The sequence below is a fragment of the Emys orbicularis genome, chromosome 2, assembly GCF_028017835.1.
Source record: "Emys orbicularis isolate rEmyOrb1 chromosome 2, rEmyOrb1.hap1, whole genome shotgun sequence".
Lineage (NCBI taxonomy): Eukaryota > Metazoa > Chordata > Testudines > Emydidae > Emys > Emys orbicularis.
In genome coordinates this window covers 43,639,824-43,662,556 of record NC_088684.1, presented here as the reverse complement: position 1 = coordinate 43,662,556, position 22,733 = coordinate 43,639,824, and the positions used below count along the sequence as shown (strand labels likewise).

Sequence of the window (22,733 nt, the reverse complement as noted above, 5' to 3'; positions counted from 1 at the left end):
CCTCTGTTGCTTTGTACTCTGTTGTTTAGCCATGGTGGCATTTTTTTGGTCCTCTTACTTTTTTTTATTTGGGGTATATATTTAATTTGAGACTCTATTATGGTGTTTTTAAAAAGTTTCCATGCAGCTTGCAGGCATTTCACTGTTGTGACTGTTTCATTTAATTTCTGTTTAATTAGTTTCCTCATGTTTGTATAGTTCCCCTTTTTGAAGTTAAATGCTACTGTGGTGGGCTTATTTGGTATTCCCCTTCTCATCCCCACAAGGATGTTAAATTATATACATTACAGTTGCTGTCACTGAGTGGTTCAGCAATATTCACCTCTTGGACCAGATCCTGTGCAACACTTGGGGACTAAATCAAGAATTGCCTCTCCCCTTGTGGGAAATTAGCTGCTCCAAGAAGCAGTCATTAATGGTGTCTAGAAACTTTATCTCTGCATCCTGTCCTGAGGTGACATGTACCCAGTCAATATGGGAATAGTTGAAATCCCTCATTCTTACTTGGTTTTCTATTTTCATAATCACCATCATCATCCTGTTCAGATGGTCGGTAGTATATCCCTACTGCTACACTCTTATTATTCAAGCATGCAATTTCTGTTCATAGAGATTGTATGGTATAGTTCGATTCATTTCAGATTTTAGATAAATATTTGACACTACTTTCTTTCATATATGGTGCCATTCCCCCCACCAGCATGACCTAGTCTGTCATTCCTATGTATTTTGTACCCTGCTATTACCATGTCCCATTGATTATCATCGCTCCACCAAATTTCTGTGACGCTTATTATATCAATATCCTCATTTAATGTCAGGCACTCAAGTTCATCAATCTCAGTATTTAGATTTCTAGCATTTGTATGTAAGCAGTTATAAAATGTGTCACTTTTTAGCTGTCTGCCTTTTTGTGACGTAATTGAATGGGACTCTTTTTCATTTGACTGTTTCTCTTCAGCTCTTACCTATACTTTAACAACTTGTCCTCACCTCTTTACAAGGATATAGAAAATTCCTGTTAATAAATCCTCCTCTAAGGGGTGTCTTTGTCTGAACCGTGTGCTCATGGGTGGAGGGTGGAGCCCCCCTTCAGGGAGGCTAGCCTCAGCTCCGCCCCCCCTCGGCCGTAGGAGCCCTGAGCCGGCCAGAGCCCTAAGACCCCCTCTTTTCCCCATAGTTGAAGCCCCTCCCCCCCACGGCTGGAGGAGCCCCGAGTCAGCCAAAGCCCCCTCCCCCCCATGGCCAGAGCCCCCAGTCGCCCCACACACACACCTGCCCGGAGGAGCCCCCAACTGGTCAAAGCCCTGAGCCCCCCTGCCCGGAGTCCTGGCCCAGTTGCTGCCGCGCTTCCCCTCCCCAGACCCCAAGCCACCCGGAGAAAAGTGTGCGTCCCTCAACCCTCCTCTGGAAGAAGCTTTGCTATGCCCCATGCAGGTTCCGGGGTGGCTGAGGAGGCAGTATGTGCTACTCACCTTCTTTCTGGGTTCATCAGTAATCCCACAGGAAGCTGAATAGCACATACTGCCTCCTCAGCTGCTCCGGAACCTGCATGGGGCATAATAAATGAAAAACTTCACCCCCAAACCGGGGGTCCGGCAGCAGCGCCAAGGGAGGCTCAGCCTCCCCTGGCCTATTATACCTGCCACCCATGCGTGTGCTTCTCTGCACCTGTTAGCTTTCCCCCAGTGCTTAGTTTAAAAACTCCTCTACCTTTTTAATTATACATGCCAACAATCTAGTTCCATTTCGGTTTAGGTAGAGCCTATCCTCCTTTTGTGGGCTCCTCCTTTCCCAAAAGGTTCCCCAGTTCCCAATAAACCTAAATCCCTCCTCCAAATACCGTAGTCTCATCCACGCATGAAAATCCTGCAGTTCTGCCAGTCTACCCTGGCCCTGTGTGTGGAACTGGAAACAGTTTCAGAGAATGCGACTACTGAGGTCCTGAACTTTAATGTCTTACCTAGCAGCCTAATTTGACCTTCAGGACCTCCCTCCTGCCTTTCCCTATGTTATTGGTACCTACATGTACCATGACCTCCAGCTCTTCCCCAGCACTGCACAGTCTTGAGGTAGCCACAAACTTTGTACCCAGCAGGCAAATCCCAATGTGGTTCTCCCAGTCACCACAAACTCAACTATCTGTATTTCTAATAATCAAGTCCCCCACTACTATTATTACCTGTCTCTTAATAACAGGAGTCCCCTCCCCCAGAGAGGTTTCCTAGTGGGCGAAGATACCATGACAACATCTGGAAGGAGAATCCTAAGTAAGGGATCATTCCCCTCTGCTCCGGTTCAATGTTCTCCCTCGCCTTAAATGAACCCTCCTATGAAATTCTCTGGTGATGAACACAACATAAATACAGGTGATGGACCCCTGCCCGCACTAAGGGGCTCAGTGCACACAGCCGATGTAGTGGCACAAACGCAACCAGCACATTTCTCCCGCCACTACAGGTCATGGGCCAGCCGCGCTGTGCCCGCACAAGGAGCTCTGCAGGCGGAGCTGGCAGCGCGAGCCGCACGGGGCCCGGGGCTCGCAACACGAAGGGCTGCTTTCCCGCACCACCTACTGCCGCGCGCGGGGCTCCCGTCTACACTAGACACCGCCTCTCCCCCCAGCCAGCGTTCCTTCCTTCCTTCCGCGACGCCCACTGCTCCTCACACTCACTCATCCCCAGCCGCAGTAGCGTGCGCATGCGCGCTCCAGGGAGCCCCTGGGGAGGGGCCGGAGGGGTGAGCGACCCTGGAAGCGCTTGCGTTCACCCGGAAGTGCTTCCGCTGCTGTTGAGCAAAGATGGCGGCGGACACTGCAACGGAGCTGCTGTTTTTAGACACTTTCAAGCACCAGAGCGTGGAGGTACAGCTGCCCTCAAAGAAAGAGGGAGGGAGGCAGAGAGATCCTCCTTCTGGGCTGGCCCGCTTAAGAGCGCGGGGACTCGGGCTGGGGTTGGGCTGGGGGTAGGATTCGTGGGAGAGCGCAGGCGGGGGCGAGCCTCGGGGTGGGCTGTAGCGGAGCAGGGACAAGGACTGGGAGGGTGACGCTGCCTGTTCCAGATCCGGGTGGGGGGGGGGGCATCATGGCATAAGCATGCAGGGGAGACACCCCCAGTGCCCTCGTATCACACGGTGATGCCCCGGCCTGGTCAGATGCTGGATGCATTGTAGCTACAACAGGTGGATATTCTCTGCCCCATAAACTTTAGCAAGGCTTGTGTGGCTTGTTGTGCAGGTGACTGGCAGCGTAGAAATGGGGTGGGTGTTAATGAGGAGGTAGCAGAGTAAGAAAATAGGACTTGATAGGGGAGGAAGTTAAAGGGGTGGGTGATGGAGAAAGGGGGAAATGGGAGAGGAATTATAAAAGGGACAGTTTGATAAGGTTATGTGAGTGAGGATGAGGGGAGAAGTCAGGAACAAGAGTGCTTTTCTGGAGCCTATGGTGCATTTCTCCCTTTCAGTAGTTAATGAGGAGATGGGGAATATTTATTTAGGCTCATATGTCCTTTGTGCCCCATTGCACAGTAGGCGTAGTGTGGATGTACCAAGCTCCCAGTCTCAGAGGGTAACCCTACAGACAGATCCTCCTTGTTGTTGCCACAGAAGCCCAGTGTTGCAAAGATACTTTTGTTGCAGCAGAGAATTTTGTCAGTGATTGTGTCACCTGATGTGACACTTTGTGTGGGAGAGATATATCTTTAAGCAAGCATGATGTTAAAAATGAAATTGTCAAAAGTGGATCTGCAGGAAGTCATTGAGGCCAAGAATTTAACTAGATTCAAAAGAGATTGGACATTTGTATGGCTGTCACCTTGGTCTTAAAATAAAAGTGTTTAGTGTTTTCACGGTGGAAAGAGGTAAATAGCAGAGTTCCCCAAGGATCTGTACTGGGATCAGTGCTGTTCAATATATTCATAAATGATCTGGGAAAAGGAGTAAACAGTGAGGTGGTGAGTTTGTAGATGATACAAAATTACTTAGGATGGATAAGTCCAATGCAGACTGTGAAGAGTTATGAGTGGATCTCACAAAACTAAGTGACTGGGCAACAAAGTGGCAGGGATGGTGTCCCAAGGCTCTATTTGCCAGAAGCTGGGAATGGGTGATGGGATGAATCACTTGATGATAACCTGTTGTGTTCATTCCCTTAGAAGCACCTGGCATTGACCACTGCCGGAAGACTGGGCTAGATGGACCTTTGGTTTGACCCAGTATGGCCGGTCTCATGTCTAGATTAAATTCAGTGTTGATAAATGCAAAGTAATGCACATTGGAAAACATAGTTCTAAATGTATGTTCAAAATGATGGGGTCTAAATTAGCTGTTACCACTCAAAGATATCTTGGAGTCACAGTGGATAGTTCTCTCAAAAACATCTGCTCAATGTGTGGTGGCAGTCAAAAAAGCTAACAGAATGTTAGGAACATTGGGAAAGGGATAGATAATAAGACAGAAAATATAATGCTATTATATAAATCCGTGGTATGCTGACATGTTGAATACTGCTTGCAGTTCTTGTTGGCCCATTAAAAAATATATTAGAATTGGAAAAAGTACAGAGAAGGGCAACAAAAATGATTAAGGGTATGGAACAGCTTCCATATGAGGAGAGATTAAAAAGACTGGGACTGTTTATCTTAGAAAAGGGACGACTAAGGGGGGATATGATAGAGGTTTATAAAATCATGAATGGTGTGGAGAAAGTGAATAAGGAAGTGCTATTTACCCCTTCATGTGACCCCTGGTTCATGTGTTACCCAACAAAATCAACAGGCAGCAGGTTTAAAACAAACATAAGGATATACTTCTTCACACAGTGCCCAATCAACCTGTGGAACTCGTTGCCAGGGGACGCTTTGAAGGCCAAAAGTATAAATGGCTTGAAAAACAAATTAGATAAATTCATGGAGGATAAGTCCATCAATGGCTATTAGCCAGGGAAACAGCGTCATGCTCTGTGTGTCCCTAAACCTCTGATTGCCAGAAGCTGGGACTGGATGACATGGGATGGATCGCCGAATAAATTGCCCTGTTTTGTTCTTTTCTCCCTGAGGCATCTGGCACAGTCTGCTGTCGAAAGACAGGATACTGCACTAGATGAACCATTAGTCTGATCCGGTATGGCCATTTTTACATTCTTAATTAATAGTTTTTGGAAGTGATATTAAAACTTGTTTTAGGGATTAAGCCAGTCTCTAATTATAAGAGATCAGGATGATACCTAATATGGGGGCAGATTATCCCTTTGTAACCTCGTTATCTCCATACTGATTTATACCTGCCTCTGGAGATTTCCATTACTTGCATCTGAAGAAGTGAGGTTCTTACCCACGAAAGCTTATGCTCCCAATACTTCTGTTAGTCTTAAAGGTGCCACAGGACCCTGTGTTGCTTTTTACAGATTCAGACTAACACGGCTACCCCTCTGATACTTAACAGAGTACAAGAGATGGTTAGAGGCAAAAAGGAATCCTTTAAAATTGGAAGTCAAATCCTACTGAGAAAAATAGAAAGGAGCATAAACTCTGGCAAGTCAAGTGTAAACGTACAATCAGGCAGGTCAAAGAAGAATGTGAAGAACAACTAGCAAAAGAGACAAAAACAAAAGCACATTTCTTTAAAGTAGATCAGAAGCAGGAAAACAAAGTGCTGAAGGAACATTCAAGGAAGACCAGGCAATTGTGGACAAACTGAATGAATTTTTTACTCTTCACTGCATAGTATGAGAGGGAGATTCCCACATCTGAGTCATTTCTTAGGTGACAAATTGAGGCATTGTCCTAGACTGAGGTGTCAATAAAAGAGGTTTTAGAACAAATTGATAAATGAAACAGTCACCAGGACAAGATGGTATTCACCCAAGAGTTCTGAAGGAACTGAAATATAAAATTGCAGATTTACTAACTGGTATGTAACATGTTGCTTAAATCAGCCTCTGTACCAGATGACTGGAGGATAGCTAATGTAATGCTGATTTTTAAAAAAAGGGTTCCAGAGGCGATCCTGGGAATTAGAAGCCGGTAAACCTAACTTCAGTAGTAGGCAAATTGGTTGAAACTATAGTAAACAACAGAATTATCAGACACCTAGATGAACATGATTTGGTGGGAAGAGTCAAAACAGCTTTTGTAAAGGAAAACCATGCCTCACTAATCTATTAGAATTCTTTGAGGGGGTTAAACATGTGGACAAGGGTGATCCAGTTAATATAGTGTATTTTGATTTTCAGAACGCCTTTGACAAGGTCCCTTGCAAAAGACTCTTAAGCAAAGTAAGCAGTCCTAGGATAAGAGGGAAGGTCCTCTCGTGGATCAATAACTGATTAAAAGATAGGAAATAAAGGATAGGAATAAATGGTCAGTTTTCAGAATGGAGAGAGGTAAATAGCAGGGTCTTCCAAACAGCTATACTGGGACCAGTGCTGTTTAACATACTCATAAAAGTGATTAGGAAAAGGGGCAAACTGTAAAGTGGAAAAGTTTGCAAATAATACAAAATTACTCAAGATAGTTAAGTCAAAAGCTGACTGCAAAGAGTTACAAAGGGATTTCAAAACTGGATGACTGGGCAACAAAATGGCAGATAAATTCAATGTTGATAAATGCAAAGTAATGCACATTGGAAAATATAATCCCAATTATATATGTGAAATGATGGTGTCTAAATTAGCAGTTACCACTCAAGAAAGAGATCTTGGAGTCAGTGTGAATAGTTCTCTGAAAACATCCACTCAAAAAACTAACAATGTTGAAAACCATTAGGAAAGCGATAGATAAGAAGACCGAAAATATCATAATGCTACTATATAAATCCATGTTACACCCCCACCTTCAATATTGAGAGTATTCTAGTCACCCCATCTCAAAAAAGTAGGGCTGTCAAGCGATTAAAAAATTAATTATGATTAATCATGCGATTAATTGCGCTGTTAAACAATAATAGAATATCATTTATTTAAATATTTTGGACGTTTTCTACATTTTCAAATATATTGATTTTAATTACAACACAATACAAAATGTACACTTTATATTTTTTATTACAAGTGTTCACATTGTAAAAAGACAAAAGAAATACTATTTTTCAGTTCACCTAATACAAGTACTGTAGTGCAATATCTTCATCATGAAAGTTGGACTTACAAATATAGAATTATGTACAAAAAACAGCAAAAATAGAATGTAAAATTTTAGAGCTTGCAAGTCCACTCATAACAAGGGGGTGTTCTGAGCACCAGAAGTATAACTAGCTTCATAAAAGAATTAGGTAAGTTCATGGAGAATAGGTCTATCAATGGCTGTTAGCCAAAATGGCTAAGCCTGACTGCCAGATGCTGGGACTGGACTACAGCGAATGGATGAATCACTCAATTTTCCTGTTTTGTTCATTCCCTCTGAAGCCTGTGGTATTGGCTACTGTCAAAAGACAGGAAATGGGCAGATGGACCACTGGTCTGACCCAATATTGCTGTTTTTAATCATGAGGTGAGAATGACTATATAGCCCAGTGGTTAGGGCACTATATTGAGAGGTGAGAAACTGCTGTTTAAAACCTTTTTCCCCCTTCAGGCAGAGAGCACGGAATTGGATCAGGTTTCCCACATCTGGGATGAGTGTTCTAATCAGTGGGCTAAAAGTATTAAGAGAGGGAGACACCACCACCATCTCCTCCTCATCCAGCATTTCTTGCAAGAAATAACTTGGGCACCTAAGCCTCCTGACTCCAGGAGAGAGGCTTCTGGCTGTGGATCAAAAGCAGAGATATGCGCCTCCCTCTACAGCCCAGATTTATGTTCCTAACTCTTGAGGGGCGGGATTTAAGACACATCCCTCTGGTCTGCATCTCCCACTGGCAAGCTTAGCTGGCTTCCTGCCCAGCATGCCAGCTTTTGTTGGTCCCATTCTTAGGTGTCTGTCTCTCCCCATGTATTGTATAGGGAGCCTAGGTGTGGGGTTTGCAGATCCCATTGTTGTTTCAATTATTTTCTAGGCACTGAAAAGTTAGGCATTGCAATGCCTATGTCCCTTTGTGGATGTCTATACTACAAGCGCTGCAGTGGCACAGCTGTGTAGACAATTGTTACAGTGATGAAAGGGGGTTATCCATCACTCGAGTAAATCCACCCTCTCTAGAGGCTTTTTAGCTAGGTTGAATTCTTCCATCCACCTAGCTTTGTTTTAATGGGGCCTAGGTCAGCTTACCCACATCTCTCTTGGGTTTGAATTTTTCACACCACTGAACAACGTAGTTAGGTCAACCTATGTTTTAGGTGTAGACCAGGCCTAAGAGTCTGCTCCAAAGCTCTTGAAGTCAGTGGAAAGGCCCCCATTGACTTCAGAAGGTTTTGGATCAGGCTACCCAGGAAGGGGAACTTGAAGTCTAGTGCCTTATTAGTACAATGAGAATCAAACTTGAGGACATGGCTCCTCAGACAAACCATTCTCTGCCCATGCCCTGTCCCCTTTTGATACCTGAGCACCTGAAAATAAAGGAGCAAATATGCAGAGAGCTTGAGACTTAGCCCCATTGGAACTGCTGTGTGAAAATTTCCAACCTTATCTCTTGGTATCTCGGGTTACATATTTTTTAAATGGGTATAATACCACCTGAGTGATGATAGAGATACTTGTATGAAAGGCACTAGCTGCCTACAGCCATTAGTTCCATTTGGATATTTTTCACTTCCTGTCCCAAACTCTTGTGTAACAACTGCAATTTGGAAAAAAAACAAAAAACCATGGCTGCATTTCAGTGCTGATTAAAATGTTCTGCAGATCTCTTTAAAAAAGGTGTGTATGTATGGGGAAGGAAGATTTAATTAATGAATAATTGTAAAGACCTTTCAGATCCTTGGATGAACGTTGCCCTAGAAGTACAAATAAGTATCTGCTATGTCTAATTATGAAAAATTTGGAAGTGAGTTTTCACATAAATGGCCTTTCACAGTAGTCGTGTCTCTTCAGTGTGCGCAGCACATGTGTCTGTCTGGGGTCGGGGGTCAACTACACTGTACGGCACTCACTCTTCCCATTCTCCTTAGCAGCAGCCCCGTGCTCCCTTGGGGAGGGGGGGAATGGGGGAAGGCAGCTGGGTCTCCCGTAGGGATTTGATTGATGGTCTGGAACCACTTTATGAAATGTAGGTGGTGTTTGTGGGGGCAGCAGTTAGAGTTGCCAGGTGTCCGACCAATGGGAGCTGCAGGGGCACCACCTGCGGGTGCAAGGGTAGTGCACGGACTCTCCCTGGCCACCCATGCGTCTAGGGCTCCAGGGACCTGGCGTCTATGGAAAGCGCCGCCGGGATCCCACATCCGAACCCCCTGTCCCAACCCGGAGTCCCCTCCTGCACCCAAACTCCCTCCCAGAGCCTACACATCCCCAACACCCCTGTCTCAACCTCCCCCTGCACCCTAAAGCCCTCATCCCTGGCCCTACCCCAGAGCCCACACCCCCTCCCACACTCCGCACCCCCTGCCCAGCCCAGAGCCCCTTCCTTCACCCCAAACCCCTCATCCCCAGCTCCTTCCACACTCTGAACCCCTAAACCCCAGCCCCACCCCAGAGCCTGCACCCCCAGCCGGAGTCCTCACCCCTCCACACACACCCCAACCCCCTGTCCCAACCTGGAGCCCTCCCCCTCACCCGGCGGGGTGTTCGGTTTTATGCAATTAGAAAGTTGGCAACCCTGCACAGACGCCAGACGTGCCCGCTGAAGCCACAGCGCAGCGATGCGGGTCTCTGCCTGAACCACACGCAGCAATGCTGCCAGGGTGGCTGCATTGCTGATTTGATGGATGCCTCTCAGCAGTATTGTTGCCATCTTCTTACCCTTGAATAAAACGCGGTTAAAGGGACAGGGAGGTGCTGAGAGAGTGAATGAAGGGGTCCTGGGCTCAATGCCTTGAATTGTTGCTAGGCTCCCTCCTCTGATCCTGAAAAGGTAGTCAGCGGAAAACTGCCCATCACCCCCTTCCTAACGTGGGAGGCACGCCGTGCTGCTGCGTCTGCACAGAACAAGTTCCAGCAACGCCCGATGAGTGCTCCCCACCCATTCGCCTCCCTTCCGCTCCCAGCCCCACACTCTTATCGCTCTGGGGCGCCCCTCTGCTCCACGTGATCGGCATTCCTTATACTCACCTCACCTGCCGGCTCTTCATCATCTCCTTCCTCTCCCCAGGAGCCTGGCTCCCCGCCCCCACAATCCACCTTCCCTTCTCTGACCCTACTCCTCATCTAGCTCCCCTCCTTGAGTCCTTCCAACTTTGAACTTCAAAGCTTCAGCAGAGCCGGTTTCCCTGTAGCGTGGATTTGGCGCGCGCTGGAGTTTCTTCTCCCTGCGGTGTGTGTGTGTGTGTGCGTGTGCGCGCGCGATGTCCCTTTTCCCCCCGCAGGACAAACTCCTTTCTCCTCTCACAGAGCCTCAGGGGAGAGCGGCACTGGGACTCTAGTGATCACCAAGCGGTGTTATAGCTGTTCATGTTTCTTTTTCTTTTTTTTACACATCACCCACAGGGAGGGGAAAGGGCGGTTGCAATAACCCTGCAGAGCGAGCGAAGGGCTGGACGCAGCCAGGTCTCAGCTGAGGTCCTTCCTTTGGGCACTAGAAGACGTGTTGATCTCATAGCGGCAACTTTGTCATTCGCTAGGAAGTGCGTTCTCCTCCTGCCCCATTACCTTCGGGTTGCGGCTGCCCCTTCCCCATGCTATTGGCTCCCGTCTCCTATTGCCTCTCACCCTCGCATCCCCCAGTTTTTGCTACCCCTTCTATCGCCTCCTCCTTCTCCTGGGACCCCTCTGGTTTTCATTCTTCCTGCTGCTGCCCCCTCAACCCCAATTTGGTATTCCCGCCTCCTTTACCCCCCCTTCGCCCCTGACTGCTCCCCCTCTTTCTGCTCCTGCCCTTTCACCCTTTTGCTGTTGCTTCCTCCCACTCTGCTAATTGCTACCCCTGCCATCACCTCCTGCTGCTGCTGCCTACCCGTGGCCGTTGCCTCCTCCCCTTCTGCTGCCACGTCCTTGTTTGAAGGAGCCAATGGGCAGGCTCAGTCAGGTGTCTCTTACCTGCACCACGTGGGGAGGGAGGGTGAGCAGGTAGAGCCACATCCCAAAACAGAGACGCTCGCAGCCATTGCGTGCCTCCTAGGGGCGCTGCCCTGGTTTGTCTTTGAATAGGTTCCCAAGCAGTCAGCTACAAAACGGGGACGCTGCACACGCCTCCCCTCCTGAGCAGGTCTCCGGGGAGTGGTGGTGGGTGGGGGAGAGCTAAGTGGCTGCAGGTGTGCGCGGGGCGGCGGGTTTCTTCCTTTACACTCCAGGGGTGGTGTGTGTGTGGCAGGGTCTTCTCGGTAAAATTGGGGCAGGAATCTAGTTTCTTGCTCTCCCCCGGCGATCATCATGACTGCGTCTCTTGACTATCTGGTGATCTTGTTCGGGACGACTGCTGGTGCTCAGGGGGCTAAACTGGGATCCGATGAGAAAGAGCTGGTCCAGCTGCTGTGGAAAGTGGTGGATCTGGCCCGCAAGAAGGTATTTCTCTGAGTAGCCCCCAAAGAGGGGAGGGAAGGGGAGGCTGCTGGCAGGGATTGCCCGTGCGCGTTCCGCTGGGGGCTCCCTGCGGGGGATTTAACCAGCTGCCAAGTTAGGGCTGGTGTCTGTCCGCGTTGAGAAGGCGCCGCCTGGGCTAGGAGCGCAGACGGAGTTAGGCGGCAGCCCACCCCACCGTGACGGGTTGTGTTCAAACAAACAACCTCCACCGAGCCCCATGGCGCGCCCGCCCACATAGGCTTTTCCCCCGGGCCTCCAGCCCGCGGGGCAGCCGCCCTACACGCCAGGGGGCGCTGGGGGGGGTGGGGGTGCAAAGCCCTGCTTCCCACAAATCCTGCAGGGGGGTTCTCCCTGGGAGCAGAGGGCGCTGACCTCTTTCTCCCTCCGGAGGCGGGGAGCCTGCATGAAGTGCTGGTCAGACCGGAGCACTTGGACCTGACCGAGGAATGCAAAGAAACAACCAAGCTGGAGGTGGAGAGCCTGGCGCGAGCCCCGCAGCTGGAACAAGCCCTGCAACAGGTGAACCCCCTTCTGCTTTCAATGGGGCTTCTCAAACCCCTCTCCAGGGAGTCGAGCCTCCCAGAGACACGCTTCCGACTGCAGAGGGTGTGCGAATAGCCCGCGGGGTCCCCGCTCCCCCAGGACAGACAAACTCACTGGGAGAGGGGGTGGGATAGGGTGACCAGATGGCAAGAGTAAATATCAAGACACACGGGGGGAGGGGGGTGCACGGCCCCCAGTTTCAGCCCCTGCTTTAAGCTATGGGTCAGGAGCGCACTGCCCTGGCTCTAGCCCCGGCCCCACATGGGCTCCACCCCTGCTTCATGGGCTCCAGCGGCCCCCACCCCCATGGCCTCTGTCCCCCCTGTGGGCCCCTCATTTTCGCTGCTCCGGACCTCTTCATTCATGGGCTCCAGTGGTCTCCCCACAGGGCTCCCCCATTGTGAGGCCAGCAGAGCTGGCTGGGGCTCCTTCCAGGAGCTGTCCATCCTTCCCAGCAGTCAGGGAGTGTGTGTAAGGCAGTCATGGCATGCAGTGAGTGGTGGTTTTGTTTGGCTCCTCTCTGCCCCTTGCCGTGGCTGGACCCCAGTGTAGTTCCAGCTCTGGACAGTCTCTGATGCCTGCTATCTGCGGGGCCCCGCCTGCCTCCCCAGAGCCGAACTGCATGGGACCTGTGCAGAAGCGTGGCTGGTCTTACCCAGTGTGGGGGGCTTGACTGGGCCCCTCCAGACAAGTGGGTCCTGAGGGAGCCTGGCCGGGGCAGGCCCTGTGCGTTGCTCCCAAGGGTAGGGTTGCCAATTTTCTAATCCCACAAAATTGAACACCCTAGCCCATAGGCACGGACTCCGTGGGTGCTCCGGGGCTGGAGCACCCACAGGGAAAAATTGGTGGGTGCTCTGGACGCACCGACAGCCAAGCTCACCTCTCTGCCGCAGCATCCCCCCTTCTCCTCCCAGTGCTTGCGCATGAAACAAGCTGTGGAAGTGAAGGGGGAGGAGTGGGAATGTGGCGCACTCAGGGGAGGAGGTAGGGAAGAGGCGGGGCCGGGGTGGCGATTTGGGGAAGGAGTCCAATGGGGCAGGGAGAGGGCGGAGTTGGGGCAGAGACTTTGGGGAAGGGGTTGGAATGGGGGCGGGGCAGGGGGGTTGAGCACCCACTGGTGCCAAGAGAAGTTGGCGACTATGCCCTAGCCCCGCCCCTGCCCTGAGGTCCCTGCCCTGAGGTCTCCCCCCTTCCACTCACTACATCCCCCCCCCGATTGCTCGCTTTCCCCCACTCTCACTCACTTTCACTGAATAGCGCACAGAGCCCCGTTGCCCCACACACACACCCCCGCCTAGGAGCCAGACCTGCTGGCTGCTTCCGGGGCGCAGCACAGTGCCAGGACAAGTAGGGACTAGCCTGCATTAGCCCTGCAGCACCAGCAACCAGACTTTTAACAGCCCAGTTGGCGGTGCTGACCGGAGCTGCCAGGGTCCCTTTTCAACCGGGCGTTCTGGTTGAAAACTGGACACCTGGCAACCCTACCCAAGGGACCGGAGTGATTTCCTGCCATGGGACCGGCCCTGACACTGCTGGCTCAGACCATCACCTCACCTCCCAGGGCCAGGGCATGGGGGAGTGAGTGTCTGGTAGATCTGTGTGTGTGTCGGGGGGGCTGGGCAGTGGAGGAGGTTTGTGTGTTTTGGGATGCTAGGCAGTGGGGGGGCCTCTTGGGGGGGGGTGCTGGGTAATGGGGGGGCTGTGTGGGGCACTGTGTAGTTGTGGTGGTGGGGCTGTGTGGAAGGGCACTGGGTAGTGTGGGAGGGGGAGATCTGTGTGTGTTAGGGCAGTTCTGTGTGGGGTGCTGGGCAGTTGTGGTGGTGCTGGGCAAAGGTGGTGGTGTGCAGGGAACTGTGCAGTTGTGGGGCGAGGGTGCTGGGCATAGCCAGTCTGGGGGGTGTTGCGTGGGAGGGCTGTGTGGCACGGCATGGGCCTGCCCCCAACAGGAAGGGTCACGCTGGCAGTACAGGGCCAGGCAGACCAATGTGCGTCTGGCCATGCCATGTATGTCCCATTACCTCTGGCCACCCCCCTTCCCCCACGCCCGCCACTCGCCTTCTCACCTGAGGGCTGGGGGAGGAGGTGTGGGGGCAGGGTCTGGGAGGCGCTTACCTCGGGTGGCTCCCGGGAAGCAGCCTTCAGGTCCCTCCAGCTCCTAGGGTCAGGGGTGGCCAGGGGGGCTCTGCCCGCCCCCACAGGCTCCACCCCTGCAGCTCCCATTGCCTGCGGTTCCTGGCCAATAGGAGTTGCAGAGCTGGCACTCATGGTGGACGCAGCACGCGGAGACCCCCCTGGCCACCCCTCCACCTAGGGGCTGCAGGGTCCTGCCGGCCGCTTCCTGGAGCCAGGTAGGGAGCCTGCCAGCTAGGTTGACCAGTCCAGCCCTGCGCCAAATATCGGGACAAATGCATCCCGATTTTATTGGGACATCTGGTCTCCCTAGGGTGGGATACTTGAACCTCTCTTTCTGTAGGGGCAGGGAGGGCTTCTCTCTCTATAGGTCTATTGCAGATGGTCTAGCTGGGAAGACAAACATGCGAGGAGGAGATAGGCTGCGACTCCAACCCCATGCCCCAGCCTCTGGAAAGCTGAAGAAGGCTCTTCTTGCTAGGGCCATGTGGGCGCCCGGTGGCTGATGAGCGCATTGGGAGAGGCCGGCACCTCTAGGGGCCTCCTGGGATCCCCTGAACCTGCCTTATTCTCTTCCCATTTCGGATTGGGGTAGCGAAGGTTAAGTTCAGAGTGACCCAGCCGTTGCTCTCCCAGGGCCCTTTCATTGAAGGTCGTTGGGTTTTAGTTCTCTCTTTGAATTTCTTTATTAAACTTACTGAAACTTTATTTCTTCTCTGCATGTGAGCCGGGGTAGAGACAGGCTCCAGCGTTACCAATCATATCTCCACAAAGCACCGGGGTGCTCTGTTCCTCTTTCCTAATAACCAGGAGGTTCCATAACTCATTGCTGCAATGCGGCTCACCATACAGTGAAGAGCTGCACCTCATTAACTTCCCCCAACTTTCAGCCACTGCCAGGAGCTTTAGTCTAAAGAGTTGAGCAGAAATTTTCGAACTAGGGTGCTTAAAGCTAGGCTTGTGATGCCCTATTGAGGTACCTACATACTTTGGGATGACTTTCAAGCGTGTTGGGCATGTATAGTCCCCATTAACTCTAATCGGATTTGTGATGGCTCAGCAGCTTTGAATATTAGCCCATAGTATTTAGGTGCCTAAATAAAGCATAGGAATGTGCCCTGAGTCCTATTAAGAGCATTATATAGCACTGAACATTTACCTTTTCATGTTCAACAAGTTGCAATGATCTGAAACTTACACTGACTCTTTCATAACAAAGTGTAGCAGTTCATAATTGTGTACTATGTCTATTTTTTTCAACTTTCAGTTTAACCAGTCTGTGAGCAATGAACTGAATATTGGTGTAGGTACTTCCTTCTGTCTCTGTACTGATGGACAGCTTCAGATCAGACAGCTTCTGCATCCTGAGGCTTCCAAAAAGGTAAGGTGGTTGCACTCATTAGACATTCCTTAAGACTGATCTACTGTGGTGGTGTTTGGGTTTTAATGCAGAATTGATCAGCTTCTTTTTGCTTTATGATGCCCAATATGAGTCTACTTCAGCATAGTCATAACAGAGAAATCTCTCATCCATCAATAAGCTTATTAGACTCTTGGGGCTTGTCTACACTGGGGAATTTTCCAGTTATAATGATATAGTTAAACTGCTGTGGTTATACCAGTATAATTCTCCATGTGGATGCTCTTATTTCAGTTTAATAAGGCCTTTTTCTGGTTTAGTTTATCAGCTTTGGAAGTGGCTTAAGCTAAAACAGAAAAAGGTCCTCTGTACTGGAATAAGTATGTCCACATCGGGAGTCATATTGGTTTAACTACAGCAGTTTAAATTCACACTCTACTCTATACTGGTATTTCCCATGTACAAAAACCCTTAGGTTGCTATAATGGGTTAATACAGGAACTAATTTGTAGGACTTGTCAATTATTTTGTGAAAAATTTACGATTTTAACATTGCTGTTGTACATACTGTTTTGAAACTTTGAAAGCTGACAGATCTAAAGATAAGCGTTCAGTCTTTATGTAATATTCAGCTTGCACTCTGATAATGGTACTTGCCTGTATTTGTAAAGAGACAAACACTGGTCTGAGATCATGTGTCTCTTCATCATCTGCCTCAAATTTTCTATAATTTGATGATTTCCAAAATTACCAATCACTAATAGACTTGCAAGTCCCTATCTGACTTCTCTATTGCCAATAGAATTGCAGTTGTGTAGACGGACCTCAGTTATAACATGGTTGTCCCTGCAGTGCAATCAAGCACAGTTCTGTGTTTCAGTACCATTAAGAACTAACAATATTCTAAGAATCATGCTACAGATTTATTCCAGTCTTCTGTTTTCACTGATGTTTTTGACCCATGCATTTCATTCTCTTCTGTGTCTTGTTTCTTTAAATGGTTGAAAGCATGATGCTAGTAAAACAGTAAATCTTACTGCTAATATCAAACTGCGATATCAGATTATTTATTAATGTAATACTTGCTGCTACTATTTGGTATTTATCATTCAAAAAAAGTCAGTTTAACAAACAGAGAATGCTCCTGTATTATGAATCACTTCATACTATCTGATGTGTTCTAAACATGAAAAAATAAACCATATTTTAATAACTATACCTTTCTCTCCATATGATAGAATTATTTCTCTAACTGCTCTACACTTTACCTATTTTATGCAGTTTATCCTCCATACAATTAGATTAAGTACATAATAAAAAAAATACAGAATCTTTGAAAATTGTTTTTTGTCATCTTAGTTTGTAAGATTTTTTGGGGGGACTAACACTTTTCTATGTATTTGTACAGTGTCTAGAACAATAGGACTTCAATGCTGGCTAGGGTCTTCGGTTGCTATTTCAACACAAATAGCTGGTAATTTGAAATCTACTCTGCGCTGATTATAGATTAAACCAAACAGACAACTACAGAATGTCACTGGCTTTTCTTGTGGATAACAAAATGTTGAGATTAAACCCTAAGTGTAAACTAAAACCAAGACTTGAAAAATCATTAGCTGTTTTTGTGTGCCTCAGTTTTGGATGTCCAATATGAACTACTTCAACAGGCCCTGACTTTGAGTGGTTGTTATGACATAGGCAGGTTCAGTTTATACTGAATGATTAAGAATAGAGTTTGGGGGGACGGGGGACTGAAGTGTCATGAAACCACAACTGGGAAATACCGAAGGTTGACTATTTGCATAAGAGTTTGCATGGGTGGGGTGACATTTATGAAACAAAAGTTCAGTTTTTATATTTTAAAATAAGAGAGCCAGAGTAGCAGTTTTAAAAGTATGTTGCAATTAAAGGAGAAAAGAACCTGTAGTTCATAACTTCTATAATAGAGAAAAATGCAGCTACTCTGGCTGTAGAGCTGATACTAGGTATAAGCACACTAAACATATAAGCACACTAAACAATTGCTTACGGCCCCAAGCAGGTCAAAGGGGAGGCCCACTATTCACTTTTTATTATGCATTTGGGGGACGACCCAGAATATTCCTGCTTAGGGCCCACGGTAAGCTAGTACTGACTTTGTCTGGCTGTAGCAGTTAAGTACACATAGATAATAAAAATCATTGATGTGTGGGGCTCTTCCTGCCCTCCCCTGCTGGTGGGGTTGGTACAAGAAAATGACGTTCTAACATCTGTGCTGATCTTGCACTTAAATGCAAAATTTCTGAAAATAGATGGAATTTGCATCACTAACATAATACCTATCAATATTCTAAAGCCAAAACCCAACTTCTTAGTGTATAAAATCCTTCCAACAGCACCTCCCGCCCCCCGCACACACACATACATACACCCTCTCATCCCAATACACAGTACCCCAATACACAAATTGGCCACTAAATTGTGGATGCAAGGATCTTGTTTTGCTGACTTTTGGAAAAGAAGCATTACCTCATGAACAGCTGAACTAAACATGGAAGCTTATGGCTGTAGGAGATACTGACTTTTCAGCCAGATACAAATAAGGACTTTTACGTGTGGACACCATTCCATGCTAATTAACTCAAGACATTTCCTCTTCCAAAACTTAATAGCTTTCAATGAACTTTAAAAAAAAAAAAAAAAAAATCTTACAAGGAAATTCCTAAATATCCATCATCTCCCCCAACTCAGTACCTGGGACAACCCACTTGTGTTCTGCCTGTTACTAATCAATCCCCTCTAGGATGACTTCAGACTTTCCCAACCTCTAAGAAATCTGCCTTTTTTTTTTTTTTTTTTTTTTAATCAATCCAATGTATTTAAAAAAAAAAAAAAAAGTTTCCTCTTTCCCCCAAATGTGAAATTCCTCCATACCCCAAAATAAAATAAAAATTTTGCCTGCTGTAAAAGGAGTAGCAATAATCAGTTATGCACCAGCGACTGGTTTCAGGAATCTGACTTCCTCTTCCGGGCCACCCCCATTGTTAACCTTGATAGAATCACACAATTAGGAAAAAGAGTTGGAGTGGAATATACAGCACATACTTCTGTTCCTGGAAGGTTATGAGATGTTAGACTTTAAAACATGACACCTATATGTATTAAAAATATGTTGTAGGTTACTTTTAGAGGTTATCCTGCATTCATTTTCTTTCCCTTTGTGCGGTTGGGTTCGTGGTATTAAGGGAGCCTGCCTTTATACCATAGAATGAAGAATTACTCAAACTCTTAAATAGTTTTGTTTATGTGGCATACATAGTGATAGGGTATAATGGCTTTTATTGGCACTTATGTGAGATTAGCTGTATACATTCACTCTTGGCTTTGCTGCTCATTAGTAATGCATCCATAACAAGCACATGCTGACAAAACCTTTACACCACATCATGCTATAATTTGTCTGTTTTACAAAATAGCCAAAACAACTATTTGAAGTGTGATTATACTCTGCAAATAGAATCTGTGACTTCCCTTCATTGAATATGCTGTCTATAAAATTAAAATGTCTTCTGAAAGTTTGCTTGGGCTCTGTAAAGCGAGCTGTGACCCCTCTAGTTTGATAGGGCCAACTAATGAAAATTGGAACCAAGAACTGTTAGGTGTGGTGGTGTAATAGTATCTATTTGCTCTCCCACAGTTATATTGAATCCACAGCATTAGTGATATTAATAAAAAGCAGCAATAACCTTCCCTTTTGTCAGTAAAGGAAGCAAATATCCCTGACTATACCAAGGGAACAGACTTATTGAGTAAGAAAGATTCATAACAATATTTAAGTCACTGAGAGAAGAGCCTTGTAAAAATATGTGCTATAATGTACTCAGGTGAGTGTGGCTATTTTTACTTGAAAACTGGTTGTAAAATGTGACAACTCAAGAGAACATAGACTGGATTCACCTTAGTTTACAGTCACTATCATGTCCTCTTACAGAATATCTTATTGCCTGAATGCTTCTACTCCTTTTTTGACTTGCGGAAAGAGTTCAAGAAATGTTGCCCTGACTCATCTGAGGTTGACAAACTGGATGTTGCTGCCATGACAGAATGTATCCTTTTTAAAAATCATAACTTGAATTATAATGGCAGCCTAGTACTTCTGGAAACACAGCCCAGGAACATAGGAGTGTTCATAATGCTTGTTTAGGAATGATATAATTTAGTAAACAATATTGAGTCATTAATGGGTTTCCTACTAAATATGCTTCTGTCTCTGGTAGCTATGCAAAAATTTGTGGTACCTTGCAAAAGCTTTGAACAGTCTATAGGAGACTTTGAAACTCTTCTTTACCTCTGAATTTTGCCATATTAACAATCACTGCCTTAGTGTCTTGTTTAATGTCAAGTTTTGATAAACCTTGACTCCTAATTACTAAAACACTTGAAAGGAAACACTGAGATAAAATTTGCATGTTAACAGAGTGCATTTAAAATGCTTCCAATTTTCATAGCATTTTTTCAGCCTTGTTTGGCAGATATTAGATCATGGATGTTGTGGGAGCTCATTTTAATTTCTGGAACATTTATTTCTGAAGCAATTATGGTATTCAGCCTTTGAGGTACATGGGGTTGCTTTTAATACCTGAGATATCCAGACACATGATGCTTCATGTAAACTCTGCACAGAATACCCTCTAACATGCAACTAGACTAGGAATCCTATCTCTTCACTGTCTTCTCTCCTTCTCTAGTATGGAGATACAATGGCTAAAAAAGCTTTCAGAAACTGTTCTCAAGTAGCCAGTAACCCAGTTAAATATGGATCTTAAAATCTTTGCTGCATTATTCTCAGTCTGCACTGGAGACAATCCATAGCAACTGAAACTGACCTCCAGAAATGTCCTCTGGCTAGACTCTTCCTTCCACCTCCCTGGTGGCTAGTGTTGTCTCTTACTTCTGCACACATCCCTGTTTTGTAACTCAGAAGCAGAAAACGCTTGGCTCCTCGAATGACACCACCAAAGGGAGCCTGCAAAGGCTGACTGGCCAGGAGGGATATGAATTTAAAATACTTTTCTCAGTTTTCAAATCTAAAACAAATATTGGTGAGAAACAGTTGACTAGGTTACACTCCATATGTAAACACCTGTTGTACATGTACAGTGATTACCATTAAAGCTGGCATCTGCCACACAGTGACTTCTGAGATAGTACAGCCTAAATAAAAATAGGAAATAACTGCAGTTTTTTACATGACTATGTAGCAACAGTGCATAAAGTGGTTGTTGTTGTGTCAATGTTTTAACTGTGGAATCCAAAGCTTGAAAGTAGCTTCAGATGTCAGAACAGTGTAACTAACTTTTCCACTAAGGGAGATGTGCCTTATTTATCTCACTACCCTAAAACACGTGTGTAGATTTGTTAATATACAGTATCTCCTCCATTTATTAGGTTCTCCTACACAGTCCAGGAGTAGGGGGTAATGGTATCTTTTTACTACTGTTGTCTGCAAACATGCAAGGAACTTCTTAGAAAACATAAGAAAACTCCCGGCTTCAAAGAGCTTACTTCATATAGCTTCAAAGTGTATCTATTGCAGCATCCTTGAACAATAAACTATTTGTGTTTTGTACAAAGCACTTGAAAGAGACTGCACTGGTGAGAGATGTTTTATCCATCCAATGGGAAATGAGGTCTGATGTACCTCTTTCCTCTTATCTCTGGGTAGCAGAGATTCTGACCAATCACAGGAGGGTCAAATGTTCAGTGACCCAAATAGTATAGTACTGGCCAAGACACAAGGGCATTCTTGGTATTGGGAGAATTTGACCAGAAGATTTCCATGGCCATTGGCCTCTAAATGTCACTTAGACCCACTCTGAGTGGGGTTGGATGGCATGGTGCTTACATCTCTAGTGACTTCCTGAAGCTTAGTTTAGGACTATATGTATGCTGCATGCTGCTGTTATGTGCAGATATGCTGCACACCCCCTAGCATGGGTATAAATAGCAGTGTAGATGGTGAGGCACTTAAGCAAATAGAGTAAAGACACATCAGAACCTTAGGGTATATACTCTACATGCCCAAGCAGTGCATCCCCATCTACACTACTGTTTTTAGCAGTATAGTGTCCCACTGCTGGAGCCTTCCCCACCACAGTGAATGGCTCTGGCAGGGGTGAGGCAGTGAGGAAAGGTTCCAGCAATGGGAAGCTGCTGGAGCCTTTCCCTGCTGTCCCCGCACCGAAGCCTTTCTCCAGTGCTGCATGTAGCTACACCACAGTGCAGGTGCAGCCCGCTTTTCACTGCCGCATGTAGTTACACATACCCTACATGCCACTGCCAGTGTAGACAAGGCCTATATTGTAGCTCCCATTGCTTCTACTGCCAATGGAGCTTCAACAAAACACCATATTATAGACCTCAGTTCTGAACTGGATAGACTAGTTAATTGAACACCTCTCTGAAAACATATAATTTCAGTGATTTGTTTTGTTTGTGGCTTTTTGTTGTCTTTCTGGTTCCAGATTATTTGACTGATTTGTAGATCTGTTTACCTTGGTGACTTCTCATTGTAAACCTGTTCTGTTTATGTGAAATGGCTAAAATATTCACTGTCTCTTCTACGTGTGCTTAATTTGATTGGATAATGGATTTTGTTCTCATGGTAGGCTTTCTGTTTTTTGGTTGGTTGGTTGGTTCATGTGGCTTCTTAACTACTGTTACAGAGTGGCTTGTTTCATAGACTGCTAATTTTTGTCAGACTGGGATAGTATTTGTGTTCTTAAAATAGTGGTAGAAACTGGTAAAAATTTCTAGCAGATGATCGTTTCCTGATGTTGGGGAAAGCACTGTATAAGTGGCTTGCTTACTTATGGCACCAATATCATTAATTGGTGGGCTGTAACGATGTGCAAAATATTTGCAGTAAACTATTAAGCTACTTCTCTGTTCGCATTACTGACTTAAACAGTCCCATTTCACTGGAAAAAAATTAGTACATTAGGCACTTTATTTCAAATATGAGTGAATTTTGTAGTAAAGGTAGGCAGACTCTGAATGAAAGGTAACTCAAACTTGAAATAGGCATTTAAGGGAAAAGCCAGACCTGTGGAGTATGAAGTCACTTGAAAGGAAACTTAAAAAATATTGCATACTCTCGCAGAATTTCTGCAGTCCCT

The 22,733-nt window shown here is 46.5% G+C and overlaps 1 protein-coding gene across 3 annotated transcripts in view; it reads left to right on the top strand.

Moving 5' to 3' along the window:
* The first annotated feature begins 11,375 nt into the window (after positions 1–11,375).
* Positions 11,376–22,733, top strand: part of ESRP1 (epithelial splicing regulatory protein 1) — a 58,200-nt gene continuing 46,842 nt past the window's right edge. For 2 of the 3 annotated variants that reach the window (XM_065398950.1, XM_065398949.1), the window contains exons 1-4: positions 11,394–11,525; positions 11,934–12,062; positions 15,484–15,597; positions 19,547–19,661. In XM_065398950.1, coding sequence (XP_065255022.1) covers positions 11,394–11,525; positions 11,934–12,062; positions 15,484–15,597; positions 19,547–19,661 — 490 coding nt within the window. Of the gene's footprint in view, positions 11,526–11,933; positions 12,063–15,483; positions 15,598–19,546; positions 19,662–22,733 lie in introns of all 3 variants that reach the window. The other variant, XM_065398951.1, reaches the window with a different exon arrangement.